Raw genomic sequence first — 22,827 nt, 5'->3', positions numbered from 1 at the left:
CTTAAGGAGTAGTTTTATAGTCTCTCTGTAGCCTTGCTCATAGCTCTTCAATAGGCCAGATTCCAACAAGGAAAAAATATTATTGTGGGCATGACTATTTACCAACTTCCCCAGTAGTGCGCTATGCTCTGATTCATAGCACCTCAATAGCTGGGCTGCAATAAAGTATCCCTTAAAGTAGGGGAGATTTAAACCCCCGCACTCCACTGATCTATACAAATACTCCAACTTAATTCGAACTCGCTTTCTTCCCCATATTAAATCATTAATTAGTCTCTCTATAAGTTTAAAATGTTTGTCTTGTATCCAAATAGGTGTATTCCTGAGCACATAGAGCAATTGTGGTAATATCACCATTTTGACTAGTGAAACTCGATCAGCTCTAGATAGGGGAAGTTTCAGCCAAATTCCTATTTTAGCTCTGATCTTTACTATTATGGGGATCAAATTAAGTTCTACAAAATTTTCGACCCGAGGCGATATCGTCAAACCCAAATATTGAAAAGTATCAACAATATCCAACTGTGTAACAGGAATCTCTTTCTGTGGTAGGGGGTCTATTGGAAGCAGACTAGTCTTGGTCCAGTTTATAAGAAGACCAGAAACCTCACCAAATAATTTAACCATTTGAATAATCCTAGGGAGAGTGGTTTCCGTATGATCTATAAAAAACAGAACATCGTCTGCATATAGTGAGATACGATCTTGTGTTCCTAGCGTACCAAATCCTTTGATCTGATCGTCCTGCCTAATGGCCATCGCAAGGGGTTCGATATATATATCAAATAATAAGGGAGATAGTGGGCAACCCTGACGGGTGCCTCTGTTTAACTCGATACTGCTACTCAAAATTCCATTAAGACTCAATTTAGCCCTTGGAGATCCATACAATAGCCTAAGAGTACGTATAAACCTCTCTCCAAAGCCCATCCTAGCAAGAACCTTCCAGAGGAAACGCCACTCCACCCTGTCAAAGGCCTTAGAGGCATCTAATGACAGGATGGAGCGGGCGGTCCCCCCAGGGGCCTGGATATTAGAAAAGAGCCGGTGTAGATTATAATGTGTACCCTTATTTTTAATGAAACCGCTCTGATCCGGATGGACTATGGAGGAGATGACCCCAGAGAGCCTTGTAGCAAGGACCCTCGCCAAAAGCTTTACATCTGCATTAAGCAGTGAAATTGGTCTGTAAGATTCTAAATCTAGAGGGTCCTTGCCTTTTTTTGGAATTAGTATCACTGTAGCCTCCATCATTGAATCTGGCAACCTCCCATCCTCCATTGATTCAGTAAAGACCTCCAGTAATCTAGGAAAAATACAGTCCCCATATTTGCTATAAAATTCATATGGAAGCCCGTCTGAACCAGGAGTAGAATTAGGTGAACATAATTTAATAGCTCCCTCAAGTTCCTTAATTGAGACCTCCAGTTCTAATGCTTTCTTTTGGTTCTCAGTAATAGTTGAAAAGTTAATCCTATCTAGGTAGAGATCTATCTTATCGTCTGTAATATTAGAATCAGCCTTATACATATCAAGAAAATAATCAAAAAAGGCCTTCTCCACCGGACCCTGACCAGTAACTGTTCTACCATCCCTCACTCGAACCTTCTCTATATGTTTTTTAGGTTGTTGATTGGAGATTACTCTGGAGAGTAGCCTACCGGGTCGCCCAGAATCAGTAAAATATTTTTGCCCTTTAAAGAAAAGATTCTGTTGAGCTTTATCCAGTAAAAAATTAGCATATATTTGTGTGGCTTTTTGCATATTTTCCCTATTTTTCTCCGTCTTATTTATATGGAAGGATTCTGTCGCTAAGATCACATGTTTCTCTAGATTTTTCTGTTTTTTTCCATATTCTCTTCTAAGATTCGTGATATTACTAACCATCAATCCCCTCATGTACGCCTTAAAGGTATCCCATACCACTTGAATTTTTGCTGAGCCGTCGTTGATATCCCAGAATCGGCCTATTTCATTTCGAATTATTTCATGTGTCTTTATGACTGATAGCCAGTAAGGGTTTAGTCTAAAGGGAGGTTTTGATATATATCTATCCTGAGAGAAGCATAATTCAAGTACTAACGGGGAGTGATCAGATATTGACCTTGTTTCATATTTCATTCGTTTTATCAATTTCATATATTTGCTATTTATCAGTACTAGGTCAATTCTAGACAATGATTTACCTGCTTTACTAAAACATGAAAAAACCCTTTTCCCCTGTCCCAGATATTCCCAAGCGTCCTCAAATCCAGCCTCCAGGCAGAACCGTGCGAGGGGGGACCCCTGGACCGTACTGTCACCCCTAGCACTCATAGAGACCCTATCACGTAAAGGATCGATGACACAATTAAAATCACCAATAATCAATGTTGGACATTCTGGCCATTTATCCATGAATAATAGAAGAGAGTTAAGAACCAGAAGAGAAAATGGCGGAGGGATATAGACAAAGGCCAAAATACATAACTCTCCCCCTAACCTGCAATATAGAAAAATAAATCTTCCCTGTTGGTCGACAGAGGATGCCTCACAAACGAAGTCAATAAGTCTATGTATCAACACCGTAACACCTCTCGAGTAATTGGAGAGGGTAGAATGATACGTATGCACAGCCCATCCCCTGTCGACCACTCTAGTGGTCTCCTCAGTAAGATGGGTCTCGAGCAAACATACTATTGCTGGTAGATGGGCCTGAGTCAAGTCAAAAACCGCTTGTCTCTTACCTCTTTCCCCCAAACCACGTACATTCCAAGAAAAAATTCTAATCATCGTCATCAACAATGGTTAAATGGAAGATTAGGAGAGAGGGAAAAAGGAGAAAACAAGATGGAAAAAGAGAATAATAAACTGAAAAAAAAAGGGAACCACACCTACTTTGACGCACCACAACCCAACCCCCCCCCTCACCCCCTCCCACAGGCAACCCACCACATATTGTAGTAGATTTCTTTCCTATGACCAACCCTCGACCCTCCCCCCAGTCAACCACCCCCACACCGCCATTTTGAAGCAAAGAAGACTACATGTAGGGGTATGAGCCCCTTATATTACTAATTATTCCCGTCAATTCATAACCCAATTGAGTCATCGATTGTTTCGCTCAATCCAGTCCGCGGCTTCTTCTGAGGTATCAAAAAAAAAAGTTTTATCTTCAAAAATAATCCGCAGTTTGGCCGGGAATATAAGAGAATATTTAATATCCCTCTCTCTTAGCTTCTTTTTAACAATCATGAATGTGCGTCTCTTTTCTTGTATTTCTTTCGAAAAGTCAGGAAAAAAGGCCAGTCTAATCCCGTTATACACAACCGGTGAGGATTCCCTCGCCCTTCTCAGGAGGACATCTCTGTCCCCTGAAGTCAGTGACTTAGCAAGGATTGTCCGAGGTTGTCTCCCTGGAATTGGTTTTCCTCCTGGGACCCGATGAGCTCTTTCAATCATGAAAAGAGGAGAAAATGACTCTTTACCAAAGTTCTCAAGAATTAGTTTCTGTACAAATTCGGTTGGATTTTTTCCTTCCTCACCCTCTGGAATCCCTATAATTCTCACGTTATATCTTCGTGACCTATCTTCAAGGTCCACTACCTTTTTCTTCAGGAGATTATTTTCCACTTTAAGTATAGAAACTTCCGTATTTATTTTTTTGGATTCCTTCTGTATAAGGGTGACAGAACTTTCAAGGGTGTTGAGTCTGTCTCGCATTTTGGTCAATTCATCTTTTATTAGTCCCACATCAACTTGAATAGATCCAAGTTGGGTTGTAACCACCTGTATTAAATCTCCGTTCTGTTTAACCGCTAGGAGTATTTCTTCCAGCGGGGACGAATTGTCATCAGGGATAACTTCCCCCATTATTCCATCCTCCTCCTCAGGGTATCTAGCGCCTTTTTGTATTTCTCGCTCAGTTACCTCTAATTCATAATTTTTTTTTTCAGAGAATTCCTTTTGTCCGCCCCTCGTATTGACCCTTGGGGATTTCAGAAACTGGTCAAGTTTTGTTGGTTCAGCCGTTCTAGACCCATGTTTCTGACCTGATAGATCGGTCGAACGCCTTGGGGCTTTTGGGCCCATATCTTATTCCTCTTTATTTTTTATTTTTTATTTTTTTTTTAAATATATTTTTTTTAGATATTTATTTGATTTTTTTTTTTCCCCTTATTCCGCCTCCTTTCTCTCTTTTAAATATATACCTTTTTTTTTTTGGTCGTGAACCTGACGTGATGACGTAGTGGACGTCGCGCTCCCGGCTCTCCCCGCTGCTCTGCTACCTCGCTGCCGCTTCGAGTATGCTGGCGTCTGTGTGCCGAATCCTCCATCTACCCTCTCTGTGACCGGGACCGTGTGATCAGCGCTGCTGCCTTTTGCCCAAAGCCTGCCACGCTGCTGATATCGGCTGTTAGGTTCAGGCTGCCTCCGGCTCTTTCTTGATTGTGCCGTGCTTGATGCTGCCGCTCCTGCCTCCTTTCCTGCTCTCCATTTCACTGTGAACAGTTTTGCCGTCTGGAGGTTTTCTCTCCTTTACCTCCGTGGAGTGTGCCTCCGGTTCCTGCCTGATCCGCTACCCCCCCTTGCTCTGATGTCAGTGAGTAACCTTGTGTTCCCTCATATCTGATGGTTTTTTGAAGAAGCTATAAGCTTCTCTCCTCTAGTGACTAACCTCCCTATAACTGCTGACTCCAACTAACCTTGAACGGACTTTGAATAAGTTGTGTATGATTGCATATGATTATAAGCTGCATTTGATCATAAGATCACAAGAAAGCCAACTTTAAAGTCTAAAATATAAGCTGGAGAAGGGGGGAAAAAAAAAAAAAAAAAAAAAAAAGGAAATAAGAGGAGAAAGAGTATAAAGAAGAGTGGACATAAAAAAAATAAAAAAAAAAGGGAAGAGTGAAAAAAAAAAAAAGGGAAAAAAAACAAGAACTAAGAAGAAGGCACTGAAAAAAAAAAAAGGAAAAAAAGGAAAAGGGGGATAAGGAAAAAAAAAAAGGAAAAAAAAAAAAGGAAAAAAAAGAAAAAGAAAAGGAACAAAAAAAAAAAAAAAAAAAAAGAGAAAGAAGGAGAGCAAAAAAAAAAAAAAAAGGTATATATTTAAAAGCCACTTATTCTTTAACAGTAGGGAAGGGGTTAGATTGAAAACTTTGAAAGGGGGGGGGGGGCAGCAGCACAATTTCTATTTTAACCTCAGGCAGCAGAACTCTAGAATCAGCCCTAACATTGCTAAACAATTTCCTTGCATCAATAGTAATACAACCAAGAACCAGTATACCATCTATCTATATATACACTGACAAGCAATACTTTGAACTTTTGACTTTCAGGCTCCATATCTCACCATCCACTGCAGCTTTGAACATGAAACTCCCATCATTTTATAGACAATCTTGGCAAACTCATACATAAATTGTAACTTGCAGCTATTGTATTTAGCATATGATTAGTTATGCAGATTCTTGTCATGTAACTGCATTGTTACTGTTTTGCTTCTGAAATTCTAAATTTAAATTTGTATTATTTTATTAGTATCTTGCAAATCCACCTTTGGCTTTCAACACTGCCTGAATAATTCTGGGCATGCTCTCTATCATATTCAAGCATGTCTTAACTAAAATCTGTTCCCAGGTCTCTTATACATGTTTCCAATGTTGGTGCATACTGGTCGACTCATTTGGGTGTGAATACAGCTTTTGCTTCAACTCTACCTACACGTGTTCAATTGGGTTGAGGTCTGGGGACTTTGGGGGCCAATCCTGCACCTCTACTTCATTGTCATTGAACCATTTCTTTGCCAATCTCGAAGTATGCGTTGAGTTGTTGTCACCGCCAGCTCTCTGAGAAGGTCTGGCAGACGTTCTTCTGTACCTCTTGCATGATGTTCTTTGTTTTGGTTTCACTTTGTCATCTCCTTTCCTACTCCCAGCTGTCACCTATTTACACTAATTGCCTCCCTTTATATTCCCTCCCATACTGCCTCACTTTGCGGTTTATACTACTTCCTGGATTGAAGTGATCACTGCTGGAGACTTCTGTTACTGCTTGTTAAGCTAAGTCCTTTCATTTTATTGTGTTTCCTTGCTGGCTTGATTCTAGGTGACCCTGACTCCCTCCGTATTAAGTGCAGGGAGCCGGTGGTCGTGTCCCCTCACTATTATAGGGTTTTCAGGTGTCACACAGTCTAGGTACGAGGGCATGCAATTGTCTACCTCTGAGACCCTTGTATGTGCTTAGCAGTCAGGGTGAGCTCTTAGGGTTTTACAGGGGTCACCTTTATGCTCCTTAGTTTGGGATTAAGCCAGTCGGATGTTTATCCATAACTTCCAGCTATCTGCAACATCATCCGTGACATTATAAACCACCATTACCGTCTTAAGCATGGATCCGGTTTCAGCCTTGATTGACCGCATGCAGGGTCTTTCACTGGAGGTAGCAGATCTCCGTAAAACTGTGTCTCAGTTTCAGGTGACCAGTTCTGCTTGCATTCATGGAGTTTGTTCCGAGCCTAAGATCTCACTTCCGGATACGTTCTCCGGGGGTAGTGAGAATTTTGTTCGCTTTAGAGAGGCTTGCAAACTCCATTTTCGCCTACTTCCCCATTCTGCTGGTGATAAGGAACAGAGGGTGGAGATCATCATCTCATCATCTTGCTGCTCAGGGATAACGCTCAGTCTTGGGCCTTTTCGCTGCCGGTGGGGGCACAGCCCCTCCGATCGGGCAGTATTGCTCTGGCTGAATCTAAACTGCAGCTTTTATGCCAGGGTAAACAGTCCCCAAAGATATATTGTTCTGAATTTCAGAGATGGGCAGCTGATACTGATTGGAACGATGCTGCACTCCGAAGTCAATTTTGCCATAGTCTTTCGGAGGGATTGAAAGATGCATTTGACTTTCATGAGAGACCTGCCTTGTTAGAGTCTGCCATGTCTCTAGCTGTTCGCATTGACAGGCGTCTTAGAGAGAGAGGAGAGACCACTCCTTCCTGTCATAATTAGTCCAAGGACAGTGGGGCGGTCTCATTTAGTGCGCAGGGGCCTCAGTCTCTCTCAATCCCCTCTGAGCAGGAGGCCATGCAGCTGGGTTTGCTTGCCTCTGATAGTAGAGGATTCAGCTCTCAGAGGAGGGTTTGTTTCTGTTGTGGGGGTATAAATCATGTGGCTAATGTTTGCCCCTCTAGGAGATTCAGGGAGTTTTCTGAGGGTAATAAAGAAACAAAAAGAAAAAAAACCTCTAAAAACTTTCCATTTGCTACTATTGGCAAGGTTGATGCGGAAATTGAAGGATTTCCGTTTGCCTGTAGTTCCCATTTTGTCCTACCTGCCAGGGTGGCGCTAGATAGCAAAAACATTGTTTGTGAGATTTTTGTAGATAGTGGAGCAGCTGTCAATCTCATTGATAATCAATTTGCTATAACACATGGTTTCCAGGTATGCACTTTGGAAAATCATATACCTGTTTTTGTTATCGATTCCACTCCACTTTCTCAAAAATCGTTAAAGGGCATAGTTCACAATATCCGTTTGACTGTGGGTAATGCTCATGTTGAGGATATGTCATGTTTCGTCCTAAGCGGATTACCTACTCCTCTAGTGTTGGGGCTACCCTAGCTCACTAAACATAACCCCATCATTGATTGGCAAGCAAGGCAAATAAATGGTTGTAGTGACTTTTGCAGAGAGAATTGCCTCACGGTGTCTCTTTCAGAGGTTTCTACCACGACTGTACCATCTTTTCTCTCTGAATTTTCGGATGTGTTTTCCGAGAGTGATGTCCATTTTAATTGACATTTTAATTTTTTTTTTCCTGATTTCAAAACTCATAGGGACCACCTACGTCAGGTCTTGCTCATTCTGCGGGAGAATAAATTGTACGCTAAACTGGAAAAATGTGTGTTTGCGGTTCCGGAGATTCAATTTCTTGGTTTTCCTCTCTCCGCTTCTGGTTTTCGCATGGACCCTGAGAAGGTCCATGCTGTGCTTGATTGGGAGCCTCCTGAGAATCAGAAGGCATTGATGCGGTTTTTGGGTTTTGCCAATTATTACAGAAAGTTAATTTTGAATTATTCCTCTGTTGTTAAACCACTCACTGATATGACTAAAAAGGGGGTAGATTTTTCCTCCTGGTCGGTAGATGCGCTTAAGGCCTTTTCTAGTATCAAAGAGAGTTTTGCTTCCACTCCCATTTTGGTACAACCTGATGTCTCTCTACCTTTTATTGTTGAGGTGGACGCTTCTGAGGTAGGTGTGGGTGCGGTCTTATCTCCTGCCAAATGGCAACCGTGTGCCTTTTTCTCAAGGAAACTCTCCTCCACAGAGAGAAATTACCTATTACCGTGTTTACCGACCATAAGAATCTGGCCTACTTGGAATCAGCCAAGAGTCTGAACCTGAGACAGGCCAGATGGTCTTTATTCTTTTCTAGGTTTAATTTTGTTGTCACCTGGGGTTAAAAATGTGAAGGCTGATGCCCTGTCACGTTGTTTTCCGGGAGGGTGGAACTTTGAAGATCCAGGTCCCATTTTGGCTGAAGGGGTGGTCGTCTCTGCTCTTTATCCTGATTTGGAGGCAGAGGTTCAGGCAGCCCAGAGACTCCTGATCTTTGTCCTCCTGGGAGGTTGTTTGTGCCTCTCGCTTCACGACACAAGGTTTTTAAGGAGCACCACGATACTGTCCTTGCTGGGCACCCGGGGAGTAGAGCCACAGTGGATCTCATTGCTCAGAGATTCTGGTGGCCGGCTCTTCGTAAGACGGTTGAGGGTTTTGTGGCAGCCTGCGAGACCTGCGCTCGTGCCAAGGTCCCTCACTTACGGCCATCGGGTTCTCTCCTCCCGTTACCCACTCCTTCCCGTCCTTGGACGCATCTGTCCATGGACTTCATTACGGACCTGCCTCGTTCCTCGGGGAAGACTGTGATTCTGGTAGTAGTGGACCGTTTTAGCAAAATGGCGCATTTCATTCTCTTTCCTGGGTTACCCAATGCTAAGACGCTGGCGCAAGCATTTGTTGATCACATTGTCAAATTGCATGGCATTCCTTCAGACATCGTTTCTGATAGGGGCACGCAATTTGTTTCCAGATTCTGGAAGGCCTTTTGTTCTTGCTTGGGGGTTCGGTTGTCGTTCTCTTTTGCTTTTCACCCGCAGTCGAATGGTCAGACTGAACGCGTCAATCAGAATCTGGAGACATATCTGTGCTGTTTTGTGGTGGAGAATCAGGAGGATTGGTGTTCTTTTTTGTCCCTTGCTGAGTTAGCTTTAAATAACCGTCGCCAGGAGTCCTCTGATAAGTCACCATTTTTTGATGCATATGGGTTTCATCTGCAGTTTGGGACATTCTCTGGAGAGGGGTCTTCTGGTTTACCTGATGAGGAGAGATTTTCCTCGTCTTTGTCATTTATTTGGCAAAAGATTCAGGGTAATCTGAAGAGGATAAGTGAGAGATATAAGCGTGTGGTGGATAAGAGACGTGTGCCTGGTCCGGACCTGAATGTGGTTGATCTGGTGTGGCTGTCTACAAAGAATATCAAACTGAAGGTTCCCTCCTGGAAGTTGGGTCCTAAGTTTATTGGGCCTTACAAGATCTTGTCCGTCATCAATCCCGTTGCCTTCCGACTTGATCTTCCTCAGACTTGGAAGATCTATAATGTTTTTCACAAGTCCCTATTAAAACCTTATGTCCAACCCACTGTACCTTCCTCTTTGCCTCCTCCTCCTATTGTTGTTGATGGTAATCTTGAATTTCAGGTCTCTAGGATTGTGGATTCTCGCATTATCCGCGGTTCTCTCCAGTACCTTGTTAATTGGGAGGGTTATGGTCCTGAGGAGAGAATGTGGGTCCCAGTGGCAGACATTAAGGTCACTCGTCTCATCAGGGCTTTCCATAGGTCCCATCCTGAGAAGGTGGGCTGTGAGTGTCCGGAGTCCACTCGTAGAGGGAGGGTTACTGTCACCGCCAGCTCTCTGAGAAGGTCTGGCAGACGTTCTTCTGTACCTCTTGCATGATATTCTTTGTTTTGGTTTCACTTTGTCACCTCCTTTCCTACTCCCAGCTGTCACCTATTTACACTAATTGCCTCCCTTTATATTCCCTCCCATACTGCCTCACTTTTATACTACGGTTTATACTACTTCCTGGATTGAAGTGATCACTGCTGGAGACTTCTGTTACTGCTTGTTCAGATAAGTCCTTTCATGTATTGTGTTTCCTTGCTGGCTTGATTCTAGGTGACCCTGACTCCCTCCGTATTAAGTGCAGGGAGCCGGTGGTCGTGTCCCCTCACTATTATAGGGGTTTCAGGTGTCACACAGTCTAGGTACGAGGACATGCAATTGTCTACCTCTGAGACCCTTGTATGTGCTTAGCAGTAAGGTTGAGCTCTTAGGGTTTTACAGGGGTCACCTTTATGCTCCTTAGTCGGATGTTTATCCATAACTTCCAGCTATCTGCAACATCATCCGTGACAGTTGTTGTCCTGCTGGAACATTATGTTGTTTTTTTCATACCCATAGCACTCGAGTGTACAAAGTAACTCGTTTTGTACAATACTCACATATACAGTTGCAAGAAAAAGTATGTGAACCCTTTGGAATGATATGGATTTCGGCGCAAATTGGTCATAAAATATGATCTGATCTTCATCTAAGTCACAACAATAGACAATCACAGTCTGCTTAAACTAATAACACAAAAAAATAATGTTACCATGTTTTTATTGAACACACTATGTAAGCATTCACAGTACAGGTGGAAAAAGTATGTGAACCCTTGGATTTAATAACTGGTTGAAGCTCTTTTGACAGCAATAACTTCAACCAAACGCTTCCTGTAGTTGCAGATCAGACGTGCACAACGGTCAGGAGTAATTCTTGACTATTCCTCTTTACAGAACTGCTTCAGTTCAGCAATATTCTTGGGATGTCTGGTGTGAATCACTTTCTTGAAGTCATGCCACAGCATCTCAATCGGGTTGAGGTCACGACTCTGACTGGGCCACTCCAGAAGGCGTATTTTTTTCTGTTTAAGCCATTCTATTGTTGATTTACTTCTATGCTTTGGGTCATTGTCCTGTTGCAACATCCATCTTTTGTTGAGCTTCAGCTGGTGGACAGATGGCCTTAAGTTCTCCTGCAAAATGTCTTGATAAACTTGGGAATTTATTTTTCCTTTGATGATAGCAATCCGTCCAGGCCCTGACGCAGCAAAGCAGCCCCAAACCATGATGCCCCCACCACCATACTTAACAGTTGGGATGAGGTTTTGATGTCGGTGTGCTGTGCCTCTTTCTCTCCACACATAGTGTTGTGTGTTTCTTCCAAACAACACAACTTTGGTTTCATCTGTCCACAGAATATTTTGCCAATACTGCTGTGGAACATCCAGGTGCTCTTGTGCAAACTGTAAACGTGCAGCAATGGTTTTTTTTTTTGACAGCAGTGGCTTCCTCTGTTGTATCCTCCCATGAAATCCATTCTTGGTTAGTGTTTTATGTATCGTATATTCGCTAACAGGGATGTTAGCATATGCCACAGACTTTTGTACGTCTTTAGCTGACACTCTAGGATTCTTCTTCATCTCATTGAGCAGTCTGCGCTGTGCTCTTGCAGTCATCTTTACAGGACGGCCACTCCTAGGGAGAGTAGCAGCAGTGCTGAACTTTCTCCATTTATAGACAATTTGTCTAACCGTGGACTGATAAACAGCAAGGCTTTTGGAGATACTTTTATAACCCTTTCCAGCTTTATGCAAGTCAACAATTCTTAATCGTAGGTCTTCTGAGAGCTCTTTTGTGCAAGGCATCATTCACATCAGGCAATGCTTCTTGTGAAAAGCAAACCCAAAACTGGTGTGTGTTTTTTATAGGGCAGGGCAGCTGTAACCAACACCTCCAATCTCATCTCATTGATTGGACTCCAGTTGGCTGACACCTCACTTCAATTAGCTCTTAGAGATGTCATTAGTCTAGGGCTTCACATACTTTTTCCACCTGCACTGTGAATGTTTACATGGTGTGTTCAATAAAAACATGGTAACAATTAATTATTTGTGTGTTATTAGTTTAAGCAGACTGTGATTGTCTATTGTTGTGACTTAGAAGAAGTTTAGATCACATTTTATGACCAATTTGTGCACAAATCCATATCCTTCCAAAGGGTTCACATACTTTTTCTTGCAACTGTAGCTCAGAATTGAGACCACTATCGATCCTGGTCAAGTATCCAACAACTTTGGCTATAAAACAACCCCATATCATCAGGCTTCCTCCACCAAACGTGACAGTTCTTTCAATTTCTCAATCCGTTAGCCCCATTTTCCCTTGTTTCTCCCAGAATCCTTTGCACCCATCAGAGCCCAGTCTATTGACTTTCATCTCATCACTCCAAATCACCCATTTCCATTCTTCTACTGTCCACTGTTCGTACTTTTTTGCAAAATCAAGCCGATGCTTCTTATTACAATACTGAAGTCGAGGCTTCTTCACCTTTTTTCGGGCCACCGATCCAGACTTCTGTAATGCGCGTCACATCGTGCTTGCATGGACGTCTGTGATCTCACTATTATGAAGAATACTAGCCACCTCCACTGTCGAGTTTGTCGTGCCAGAACTGAAAGACCCTGAGACGAGCCAACTTGTTTTTCCAACTGTCATGAAACTCACATGATGCTGTTTCTCTTTTCTTGGGAAATCTTCTTCATGGCTGCTCCAGGATTCAAATCAGTGACCTTTTGGTTGTGAATCAACCTCATAACACCCTGAGCTATTAGGGAATGTGAGAACAGGTTGCAATTTGTAGTATGCAAGAAGAAAAAGATTGCTCCACTAGCAGGAGTAACAATGCAGTTGCAAGTCCAATTTATGTATGAGATAGCCAAGATGATTGTCTATAAAATGATGGTAGTCTCATGGTCAAAGCTGTAGTGGATGGTGAGATATGAAGTCTGAAAGTCAAAAGTTTAAACATTGTTACCCTTTTGCTCATCAGTAGATATATTTTTATATATATATATATATATATATATATATATATACAGCACAACTATAGCAGGGGAATGTGCACATCATTTGGTGCTACTGCACCATGAGGAACAGTGTCCTGTGTATCTGCTCCCTTAGAGCTGGAAAATACACTCTTAGCATCTCCTCTGCTGCAGTAGCCATTTTAATAGGCTGGATCGCCTATATGCTCAGCAGGGGGACACAAGCTTTACCTTCTCCCCCAAGATGGATCCCTACATTCTTTCTTGTTAGGGCCACTCCTTTCTTTTGCATCAGCGGGGACATCACCCTGTCCTATTATCCTGTACCTAATCTTCATAGAGCAGTGTTTTTGCTGTGCAACACCTACATCTAAGGTGCTGTATCTCACTGCTGCAGTGCATGAACATTATAATGAGCAAAGCAAACACCTCCTACTCCTGGTAATGTAGCACTGAAACAACCATGACAGGAGAGGCACTTGTAAGGTGGGTGTAATTTTCCACCACTCTACACAAATGTGTCTATAGAAAAAGACTTTTTTTAAAAAAGACCAAAAAGATATACATGAAGTCACTGTGGAGATTAAGACCTCATTTCAAATGGGTTATATTACTCAGACCCTTAGCAATTATTTGCAGCGTTCTTGCTGTTATTCAAACAGTACATGTCTTTTAAACTGGCATTCATAGCAATTGATGGGTGCTGGATTATCAAATATTGTCAGTTAATGAAGTAGGGGAGGGAGGAGACTGACGCGTTTCTCAGGGTTTCTTTCTCTCTGTCTGTGAGCTGTCCAATCACAGCAGAGAGGGTCACAGCCAGGGAGAAGATTAGCTATTTTTTTTTCAATAGCTGTGACGCTCTCCGCTGCAATTGGACAGCTCACAGCCGGGGAGAAGGAGACGCCCATTGAGAAACCCAGCCATTTCCTCCTCCCTGTACCAATGTTATTGATTAGCATACAGGGTGGTAAAACAGTACAGTGGGCAAGCACCACAAAGGAGCAGTGTATCTGAAAAAAATAGTGATATCACATGTCCCAAAGATACCCTACACTCCCAGGTATTAATATTGTAATCTCAGCACCGGTGGAAGGTCCTCTTTAAGTATCACTATTTATTCAAGTGCAGCTATTCCAGTGTATGTACTGCCTGGGGATGATGTAGATGTTCTCTGGTAGGCTCCATCTTGATGATGATGTTACCGTTAATGGTTGCTGTTTTGTCACAAGTAAAGTAAACCAGTTCTTTGGTCTCCCACAATGTCTGGGAGCTGTTCATAAAAGCTGCAAATACTGTAATAGGTTATGGGCCCAGGACACAGACAGAAAGAAACAGAACAGCACAGCTTGGTGAGTAGGCAGACACCAGTAATCTTCCAGAAGTCTCATCCTCAGAATACAAGTAAGAGACATCGTCTATATATATAAAGGGGTAGTGTTGAGCGAATAGAGGTTCGGATCAGAGATCTGAGGTTGATTCGTTTAAACACTTAATTTTTTTGCTGTATCCGTACAGCATTAAAATGTATTGCCTCCGTGTAGGCAAAATTCGTTTCAGCCGAAGTTGCACAAGACTTCAGTGAATGAATTCGGAAAATCCATTCTGCATCTTTTTAAAGGCATCAGCCTGTACCAAACCCGACTTCGGATTCCTAATTTTAAATGTTTTCAAAGATGCAGAAATGAATAATACCAAATTAGGCTACTTTCACACTAGCGTTCGTCGGTCCGCTCGTGAGCTCCGTTTGAAGGAGCTCACGAGCGGACCCGAACGCAGCTGTCCAGCCCTGATGCAGTCTGAATGGAGCGGATCCGCTCAGACTGCATCAGTCTGGCGGCGTTCAGCCTCCGCTCCGCTCGCCTCCGCACGGACAGGCGGACAGCTGAACGCTGCTTGCAGCGTTCGGGTGTCCGCCTGGCCGTGCGGAGGCGTGCGGATCCGTTCAGACTTACAATGTAAGTCAATGGGAACGGATCCGCTTGAAGATGTCACCAATTGACTCAATCTTCAAGCGGATCCGTCCCCCATTGACTTTACATTGAAAGTCTGAACGGATCCGCGCAGGCTACTTGCGCACTTGCGCACTTGCGAAGTTATTAATGCAGACGGATCCGTACTGAACGGAGCCTCCGTCTGCATTAATATGAGCGGATCCGTTCAGAACGGATCCGCCCGAACGCTAGTGTGAAAGTAGCCTTAATTAATCAAAGTCTTGCTTGACTTCTGGTAAAACAAGTTTGGCTCTACTAAGATCAGTCAGTGAAGATATTAACAGTTTGCTGACCCTGTACATCCCCATCGGGTCCCCGTGCTGCGGTGACGGGGACCCGATGGTTGCTATGACAGCCCCGATACCTTGCACTGCCATCACGACTGCCAGCTACAGAAGCCCAGGAGATCAGGCCCCAGGGCTGTGTCTCCTAGTCATCTGTTAGCATCTTACAGTGTAAGGCCCTGACAGCTCAATACAGATGTATTGTGCTGTATTGAAACAAGGATCCCAATGTTGAAGTCCCATAGTGGGACAAAAACAAAAAAATTATAAAAGGGAAATAAAAGTGGTTTTAACAATAAAAAAAGTTTCAATTTCAAAAAGCCCCTTACCTATAAAATGAGACATAAAATTGTAAAAAATAGAAAAAATTTATAACGCACATATTATGTATCACTGCAACCTGCTCTATGAAAATATCCCATGATTCACCACGTCTGGTCAACACCATAAAAAAAAATGCTAAAAAAGCCATTTTTTGTCACCTTTCATCACAAAAAGTGTAATACCAAGCGATCAAAAAGTCATATGCATCAAAACATCATCTCACCCTGCAAAAAATGAGTACCTACATAAGACAATCGGCCCAAAAATAAAAAAAAGATATGGCTTTCAGAAAAACAGACATATTGGGTATCGCCACGTCCATAATGACCTATTCTATAAAAATATCACATGAGCTAAACTGTGCCAAAAAAATCCATTTTTTATCACCTTACATCACAAAAAGTGTACTACTAAACGATCAAAAAATAGATGTACCCCAAAATAGTACCAATCAAACCATCATCTCATGCTGCAAAAAATTAGACCCTAAGATAATCGCCCAAAAAAATAAAAAGATTTGGCTTTCAGAAAATGGAGACATTCAAAAATGCTTTTATTGTTTAAAACCAAAATAAATATAAAAAATAGACAAATTAGGTATTTCCACATCCGCAACAACCTGCTCTATAAAAATATCACATGATTTACCCTGTCAGTTAAAAACCGTAAAAAATAAAAACTGTAAAAAAATTAAAATAAATTTTTGTCACCATACTTCACAAAAAGGGTAATACCAAACGATCAAAAAGTAGTATGTACCCCAAAATAGTACCAATCAAACCGTCACCCCATGCCGCAAATACTGTGCCCCTACATAAGATAATAGCCCGAAAAATAAAAATAATATGGCTTTCAGAAAAAGGATACAAAAACATGATAAAAAAAATGCTTTATTATGTAAAACTGAAACTAAAGAAAAATAAAAGTAGACATATTTGATATCGTCGCCTCCATAACAACATGCTCCATAAAAATAGCACATCACATAATCTAACCTGTCAAAATATAAACTGTGCCAGAACAGCCATTTTTTGGTTCCCTTGCCTCACAAAAATCGTAATATAGAGCAATCAAAAGTCATATAAACCACAAAATAGTACCAATAAAAGTGTCACCTTACCCTATAATTTCCAAAATGTGGTCAATTTTTTGGCGTTTCCACTCTAGGTGTGCATCAGGGGGTCTTTAAATGTCATATGGCAACTTCAAATTATCCCAGTGAAATCTGCCCTCTAAAATCCATATGGCACTCCTTTCTTTGTGCGCCCTGCCGTGTGCCCGTACAGCAGTTTACCACCAAATATGGGTTGTTTCTGTAAACTACAGAATCAGGGTAATAAATATTCAGTTTTAAAAATAGGAGAAGATAATAAGGTGGCGGTGAGAGCCGCCTTATTATCTTCTCCTATTTTTGGAATCTATGACTGTCTGTTTGGAGGCGTTGCACCACTGAGCTGCAGTTTGACAAGGGTGCGCTGGACGTGCGTGTCTGAATAATTGACGCATAGGGGGCCATTAGGGTATGTGAGCTGTTCTGCCCGGCTTCTTCATTTAAATATTGAGTTTTATTTGTCTGTTAACCCTTGATGTGTTACAGGAAAGTTGACATATAGGGAGTGTAAGGTAATAACTCTCCTATGATGTATCACTAACTGCCTTAAGCCTCTTTCACATGACCGTTTGGCTTTTTCAGTGTTTTGCAGTCCTTTTTTCATGGATCCGTTGTTCAGTTTTTTGTTGTGTTTCCGTTTCAGTTCCATTCCGTTTTTCCATATGGCATATACAGTATACAGTAATTACATAGAAAAAATTGGGCTGGGCATAAAATTTTCAATAGATGGTTCCGCAAAAAACTGAATGGATACAGAAGACATACGGATGCATTTCCGTATGTGTTCCTTTTTTTTGCGGACCCACTGACTTGAATAGAGCCACGGAACATGATTTGCGGGCAATAATAGGACATGTTCTATCTTTTAATGGAATGGAAAAACGGAAATACGGAAACGGAATGCATACGGAGTACATTCTGTTTTTTTTTGCGGAACCATTGAAATGAATGGTTCCGTATACGGACAGCAAAAAACGGCCCGTAAGCAGAAGAAAAAATGGTCGTGATAAAGAGGCCTTAAAAGCAGAGAAATTCACATTTTGAAAATTGCAAATTTTTTTAAATTTTCTGTAAATTTTTTATTTTTTATAAATAAAGGTGAATTATATCGGCTAAAATAAAAAGTACAATAAATTGCGAGAAAACTATCTCAGAATGGTTTGGATAAGTAAAAGGATTTCTAAGTTATTACCACATAAAGTGACACATGTCAAGTTTCCAAAAAACGGCCTGGTCATTAGGCCCCTTTCACACAAGTGAGTTTTCCACGCGGGTGCAATGCATGACATGAACGCATAGCACCCGCACTGAATCCTGACCCATTCATTTCAATGGGTCTGTGTACATCACTTCTGCGTTGCGTGAAAAACGTAGCATGTGCTATATTCTGCGTTTTTCACGCAGCCCTGGCCCCAAAGAAGTGAATAGGGCTTCAGTGAAAAACACATTGCATCCGCAAGCAAGTGCGGGTACGATGTGTTTTTACTGATGGTTGCCAAGAGATGTTGTTTGTAAACCTTCAGTTTTTTATCAAGCACGTAAAAAACGCATCAAAATGCATTGCACCCGCGAGGAAAAAACTGTACAACTAAACGCAATCGCAGACAAAACTGACTGAACTTGCTTGCAAAATGGTGCGAGTTTCACTGAATGCACCCTGAACGCATCCGGAGCCAGTCCGTCATGCTCGTGTGAAAGAGGCCTTAAGGTGAAAAATGTCAATGTCCTTAAGGTGTTACACACAGTCATATTGTAGCCCTACTGCTGTGCAGCTTGCCTGATTTATATAGTGCGCTGATCAAAGTGCTCGAGACAAGACCTGAGACAGGTCTGGCACTGGAATTTGTGAAAACCAGAATAGGTGAATATCAGTGAAGAACGGAAGCTTTGCAGGAGTCCACAGAAGGTGACAGTGGAATAGCTCTTAAAGCTGCAGAGTCAAAATATCACAAAAACAAGAGCATGTTTCAGATTCAAATAGAAAGACTGCACAAAATGGAAAGCAGAGCAGCAGAAGCTACATCCGAAAGGGACCAAACAAAAGGTCAAAACTATTTTATCTCCGATCCATGTACAGATAATTGGAATGGCAGATTTAAAGTGACAAACCGTGAGATGCCGCAAGGCTGCTGCATTGACTCTGGAGCAACAAGTCACATGACAAGTGATAGAAACTTCTTCACAGAACTTGATTTAAATAAAAAGGAAACAATCTATTCGGCCAGAAATGTACCACATTGTATATTCTAGGCACAATCACATTAGTAAATGTGGGCTGAAGTGTCTAAGTTTTGTTAAAGGGGTTGTCCCACGATAAATATTCTACAGTTTTCAAACCACCACCTTGATTTGAATACTTTGCAATTGCATCTAAATAAACATTTTATATAGCCAGTGAGTTATTCAATAAAATGTATCTGTATAGCGCCACCTGCTGCTTGTTCTTTTTCTCATTTCTTTGGACGGCTCACTGTGAGCCCTTCAACTACTGAGCTGTGATAGGGAGAGCTGAGACACGCCCCCTGAGCTATAGCAGAAAAGACATGCCCCCTGAGCTGTAGCAGAAAAGACACGCCCCCAGAGCTGCAGCAGAAAAGACACGCCCCCTGAGCTGCCAGCTTGGTATAAATCTTGCAGAGCAATGAATGGGGAGATCTCTGGATCCATGTGAGGTACAGGGCTGGTTCTAGCGGATCCGAAAAAAACGGAAGCCGCCCGTGTGCTTTCCGCAATTTGCGGAACAGAACGGGCGGCCCATTGTAGACATGCCTATTCTTGTCCGCAAAACAGACAAGAATAGGACATGTTATATTTTTTGGGCGGAGCCACGGAACGGAGCAATGGATGCGGACAGCACACGGAGTGCTGGCCTCGTCTTTTGCGGCCCCATTGAAGTGAATGTGTCCGCATCCGAGCCGCAAAAACTGCGGCTCGGATGCGGACCCGAAAAACGGTCGTGTGCATGAGGCCTAACTTGACATGTTGCAAATTTTAAATCCTCACCTTAGGTCAATTTCTGATGTGGATTTTTTCCGCAGAGTATGGATGAAATTTGTTTAAATCTCATCCACTTTGCAGATACTGTAAAACGCTGTAAATTTTCCACCTGCAAGTCCACTACAGAAAATCTTTAGCATATTACAGTAGCAGAAAAGTGGATTAGATTTTAACAAATCTCATCCCTACTCTGCAGGAAAAAATGACTGCAGCAGGCCAATCATTTCTGCTGGTTTTGGCCTCATGCACACGACCGTTGTGTGCATCCGTGGCCGTTGTGCCGTTTTCAGGTTTTTTTTCGCGGACCCATTGATTTTCAATGGGTCAGTGGAAAAATCGGAAAATGCACCGTTTGGCAGCCGCATCCGTGATCCGTGTTTCCTGGCCGTGAAAAAAATATGACCTGTCCTAGTTTTTTTACTTCGATTTTTTTTTCATTTTTAATGTCCGTGGATCCTCCAAAAATCAAGGAAGACCCACGGACGAAAAAACGGTCACAGATCACTGACCTACGGACCCCGTTTTTGCGGACCTTAAAAAAAAACGGTCGTGTGCATGAGGCCTTTCACTGTGGATTTCACAATTTGCAAAAAATAGGGTGAAATCTAGTGCACATAGACATCAAAATCTGCATGTAAAATATTCAGATTTTGCATCAGCTAACCAGCAATTTCTTTCTGGCCAATTTATGGTACGTTTGGGAATATGTCACCTCCCCCAAGCCGCAAGCTATTAAGTACAATAATAGATTTATAGAATACCTGCCACTGTTTGTAGGTTGACACACCCTCATTCCCGCACTGTGCACCCACTAATCGGTAATTCTATGTGCATGTCCAGGAGTCCTCTTAAGGCCTCATGCACACGACAGTTTTTTTTCACGGTCCGCAAAAACGGGGTCCGTAGGTCCGTGATCCGTGACCGTTTTTTCGTCCGTGGGTCTTCCTTGATTTTTGGAGGATCCACGGACATGAAAAATGAAAAAAAAAATCTAAGTCAAGTTTGCCATTGAAATGATAGGAAAAAACGGACACGGACCACGGACACGGATCACGGACACGGATGCCAATCTTGTGTGCATCCGTGATTTTTCACGGACCCATTGACTTGAATGGGTCCGTGAACCGTTGGCCGTGAAAAAAATAGGACAGGTCCTATTTTTTTCACGGCCAGGAAACACGGATCACGGATGCGGCTGCCAAACGGTGCATTTTCAGATTTTTCCACTGACCCATTGAAAGTCAATGGGTCCGTGAAAGAAAACGGAAAACGGCACAACGGCCACGGATGCACACAACGGTCGTGTGCATGAGGCCTTATGCATTCCATGGCTTATTTTGAGTGCAAAGCAGAGTTGGGGTGAGCATCGACATAAGCAGCATTGGGGTGCGCATCGAGATACAATACAAATTATTGATCTGAATTCAGAGGCTGGTGTTCCATACATGTTATATTGTACTTATTAGAGTGACAGATTCCCTGTAAGTAGCCACAAAATTTTACTGGGATACAGATATTGTATCTCCAAAATCAGGCTCTGCAGGTGAAAAAGCTGTTTCCAGCAAAATCATGTAGCCATTTAACAACCAATATAAAAACTACAGCCACATCATTAGGTGTAGCCCTACACTATCCTCCAATAAGTAAAAATATCAGGTAGCTAATTAACCCTCCCCAGTAAACACCAGGTAAACTTACCTCCCAATAGTCACCCATGCAGTCTACTCTGTCAACATCTGGTTATATGCCTTATGGAATAAAATGGTCTTTTCCTCTTATCTGCAGGAAAATCAGATACCCAAAGAAATTATATATCATCTTCACAGTCACAGGAATTACTGCCATCATGATTTGGAGTCTGAATCTGCACAAACCCATAAGGTAAGTCTTTCGTGCCAAACAGCTGGGATAAGAGTAACATGGTGGTAGCCAATGTACAGTTTGCAACTAGGTACTTGAGGTCCAGTGTCTAGGGTGCTGCCATACAGAAAAGGTGAGCAATTAAGAAAAAAAAAAAATGTTTCCCTCCTGGCCAGGTAACTGGGTTGCCCCTGGGAGGGATGAAGGCCAGTGGGTAGGCATGTGCAGTGATGGACCTGAAACTCACCACTCACCACTGCTGGCGCACATGTCAACTTCTTCACAGAAGTTCGGGCTTGGGATCGGTGTTCTGTAGATTGTATTATTGTCCCTTATAACATTAGAAGGGAAAATAATAGCATTCTGAATACAGAATGCATAGTACAATAGCGCTGGAGGGGTTAAAAAAAAAACAACAAATAATTTAACTCACCTTAGTCCACTTGATCGCGAAGCCGGCATCTGCTTCTGTCTACATCTTAGCTGTGTGGAGGAGCAGGACCTGTGGTGACGTCACTCCGGTCATCACATGATCCATCACATGATCTTTTACCATGGTGATGGATCATGTGATGACCGGAGTGACGTCACCACAGGTCCTGTTCCTCCACACAGCACAGAAGACAGACAGAAGAGATGCCATGTTATAAGGGAAAATAATAATGATCGGGTCTCCATCCCAATCGTCTCCTAGCAACCGTGCGTGAAAATCGCACCGCATCCGCACTTGCTTGCGGATGCTTGCGATTTTCACACAACCCCATTCATTTCTATGGGGCCTGCGTTACGTGAAAAACGCACAAAATAGAGCATGCAGCGATTTTCACGCAACGCATAAGTGATGCGTGAAAATCACCACTAATGTGAACAGCCCCATAGAAATGAATGGGTCGGGATTCAGTGCGGGTGCAATGCGCTCAAATCACGCATCGCATCCGCGCGGAATACTCGCCCATGTGAAAGGGGCCTTATATCCATCGATGACTCCTTTGATGTAGATGTTCTCTTTCTTCCCCATTCAGAGATCAGATCACAGTAATAACAGCCGGGTCTTGTCTCTGCAGAGTTTGACACACAGACACCTTAGATTTCTCACTTTTGCATCATGCTTCCCTTCTGGAGCTCCTGCTTCTACTCCCAATACTGTGCCTGCTGTTCTCCCCAGTTCCCATAAACACTATAATACAGAAATAATAGTGTCATACAGATAGTCCTCCCCAATAACTCACAGACTGCCCTCAATAGTATAAATTCCCCCTACAGTACCCCCAATAGCAACCCCATTAGTA

At 42.5% G+C, this 22,827-nt stretch overlaps 1 protein-coding gene across 1 annotated transcript in view; it reads left to right on the top strand.

Annotated features, from left to right (window-relative positions):
- Positions 1 to 14,135: 14,135 nt before the first annotated feature.
- LOC122935245 (galactose-3-O-sulfotransferase 2-like) overlaps positions 14,136 to 22,827 on the top strand; it is a 35,339-nt gene continuing 26,647 nt past the window's right edge. Inside the window, exons 1-2 of the mRNA XM_044291007.1 lie at positions 14,136 to 14,320; positions 21,464 to 21,559. Of these exons, the coding sequence (XP_044146942.1) occupies positions 14,136 to 14,320; positions 21,464 to 21,559 (281 nt within the window). The remainder of the gene's footprint in view (positions 14,321 to 21,463; positions 21,560 to 22,827) is intronic.

The sequence above is a fragment of the Bufo gargarizans genome, chromosome 4 (genome assembly GCF_014858855.1).
Source record: "Bufo gargarizans isolate SCDJY-AF-19 chromosome 4, ASM1485885v1, whole genome shotgun sequence".
NCBI lineage: Eukaryota > Metazoa > Chordata > Amphibia > Anura > Bufonidae > Bufo > Bufo gargarizans.
The sequence above is the reverse complement of the archived record's forward strand: the minus strand, read 5'-3'. Positions and strand labels throughout refer to the sequence as shown.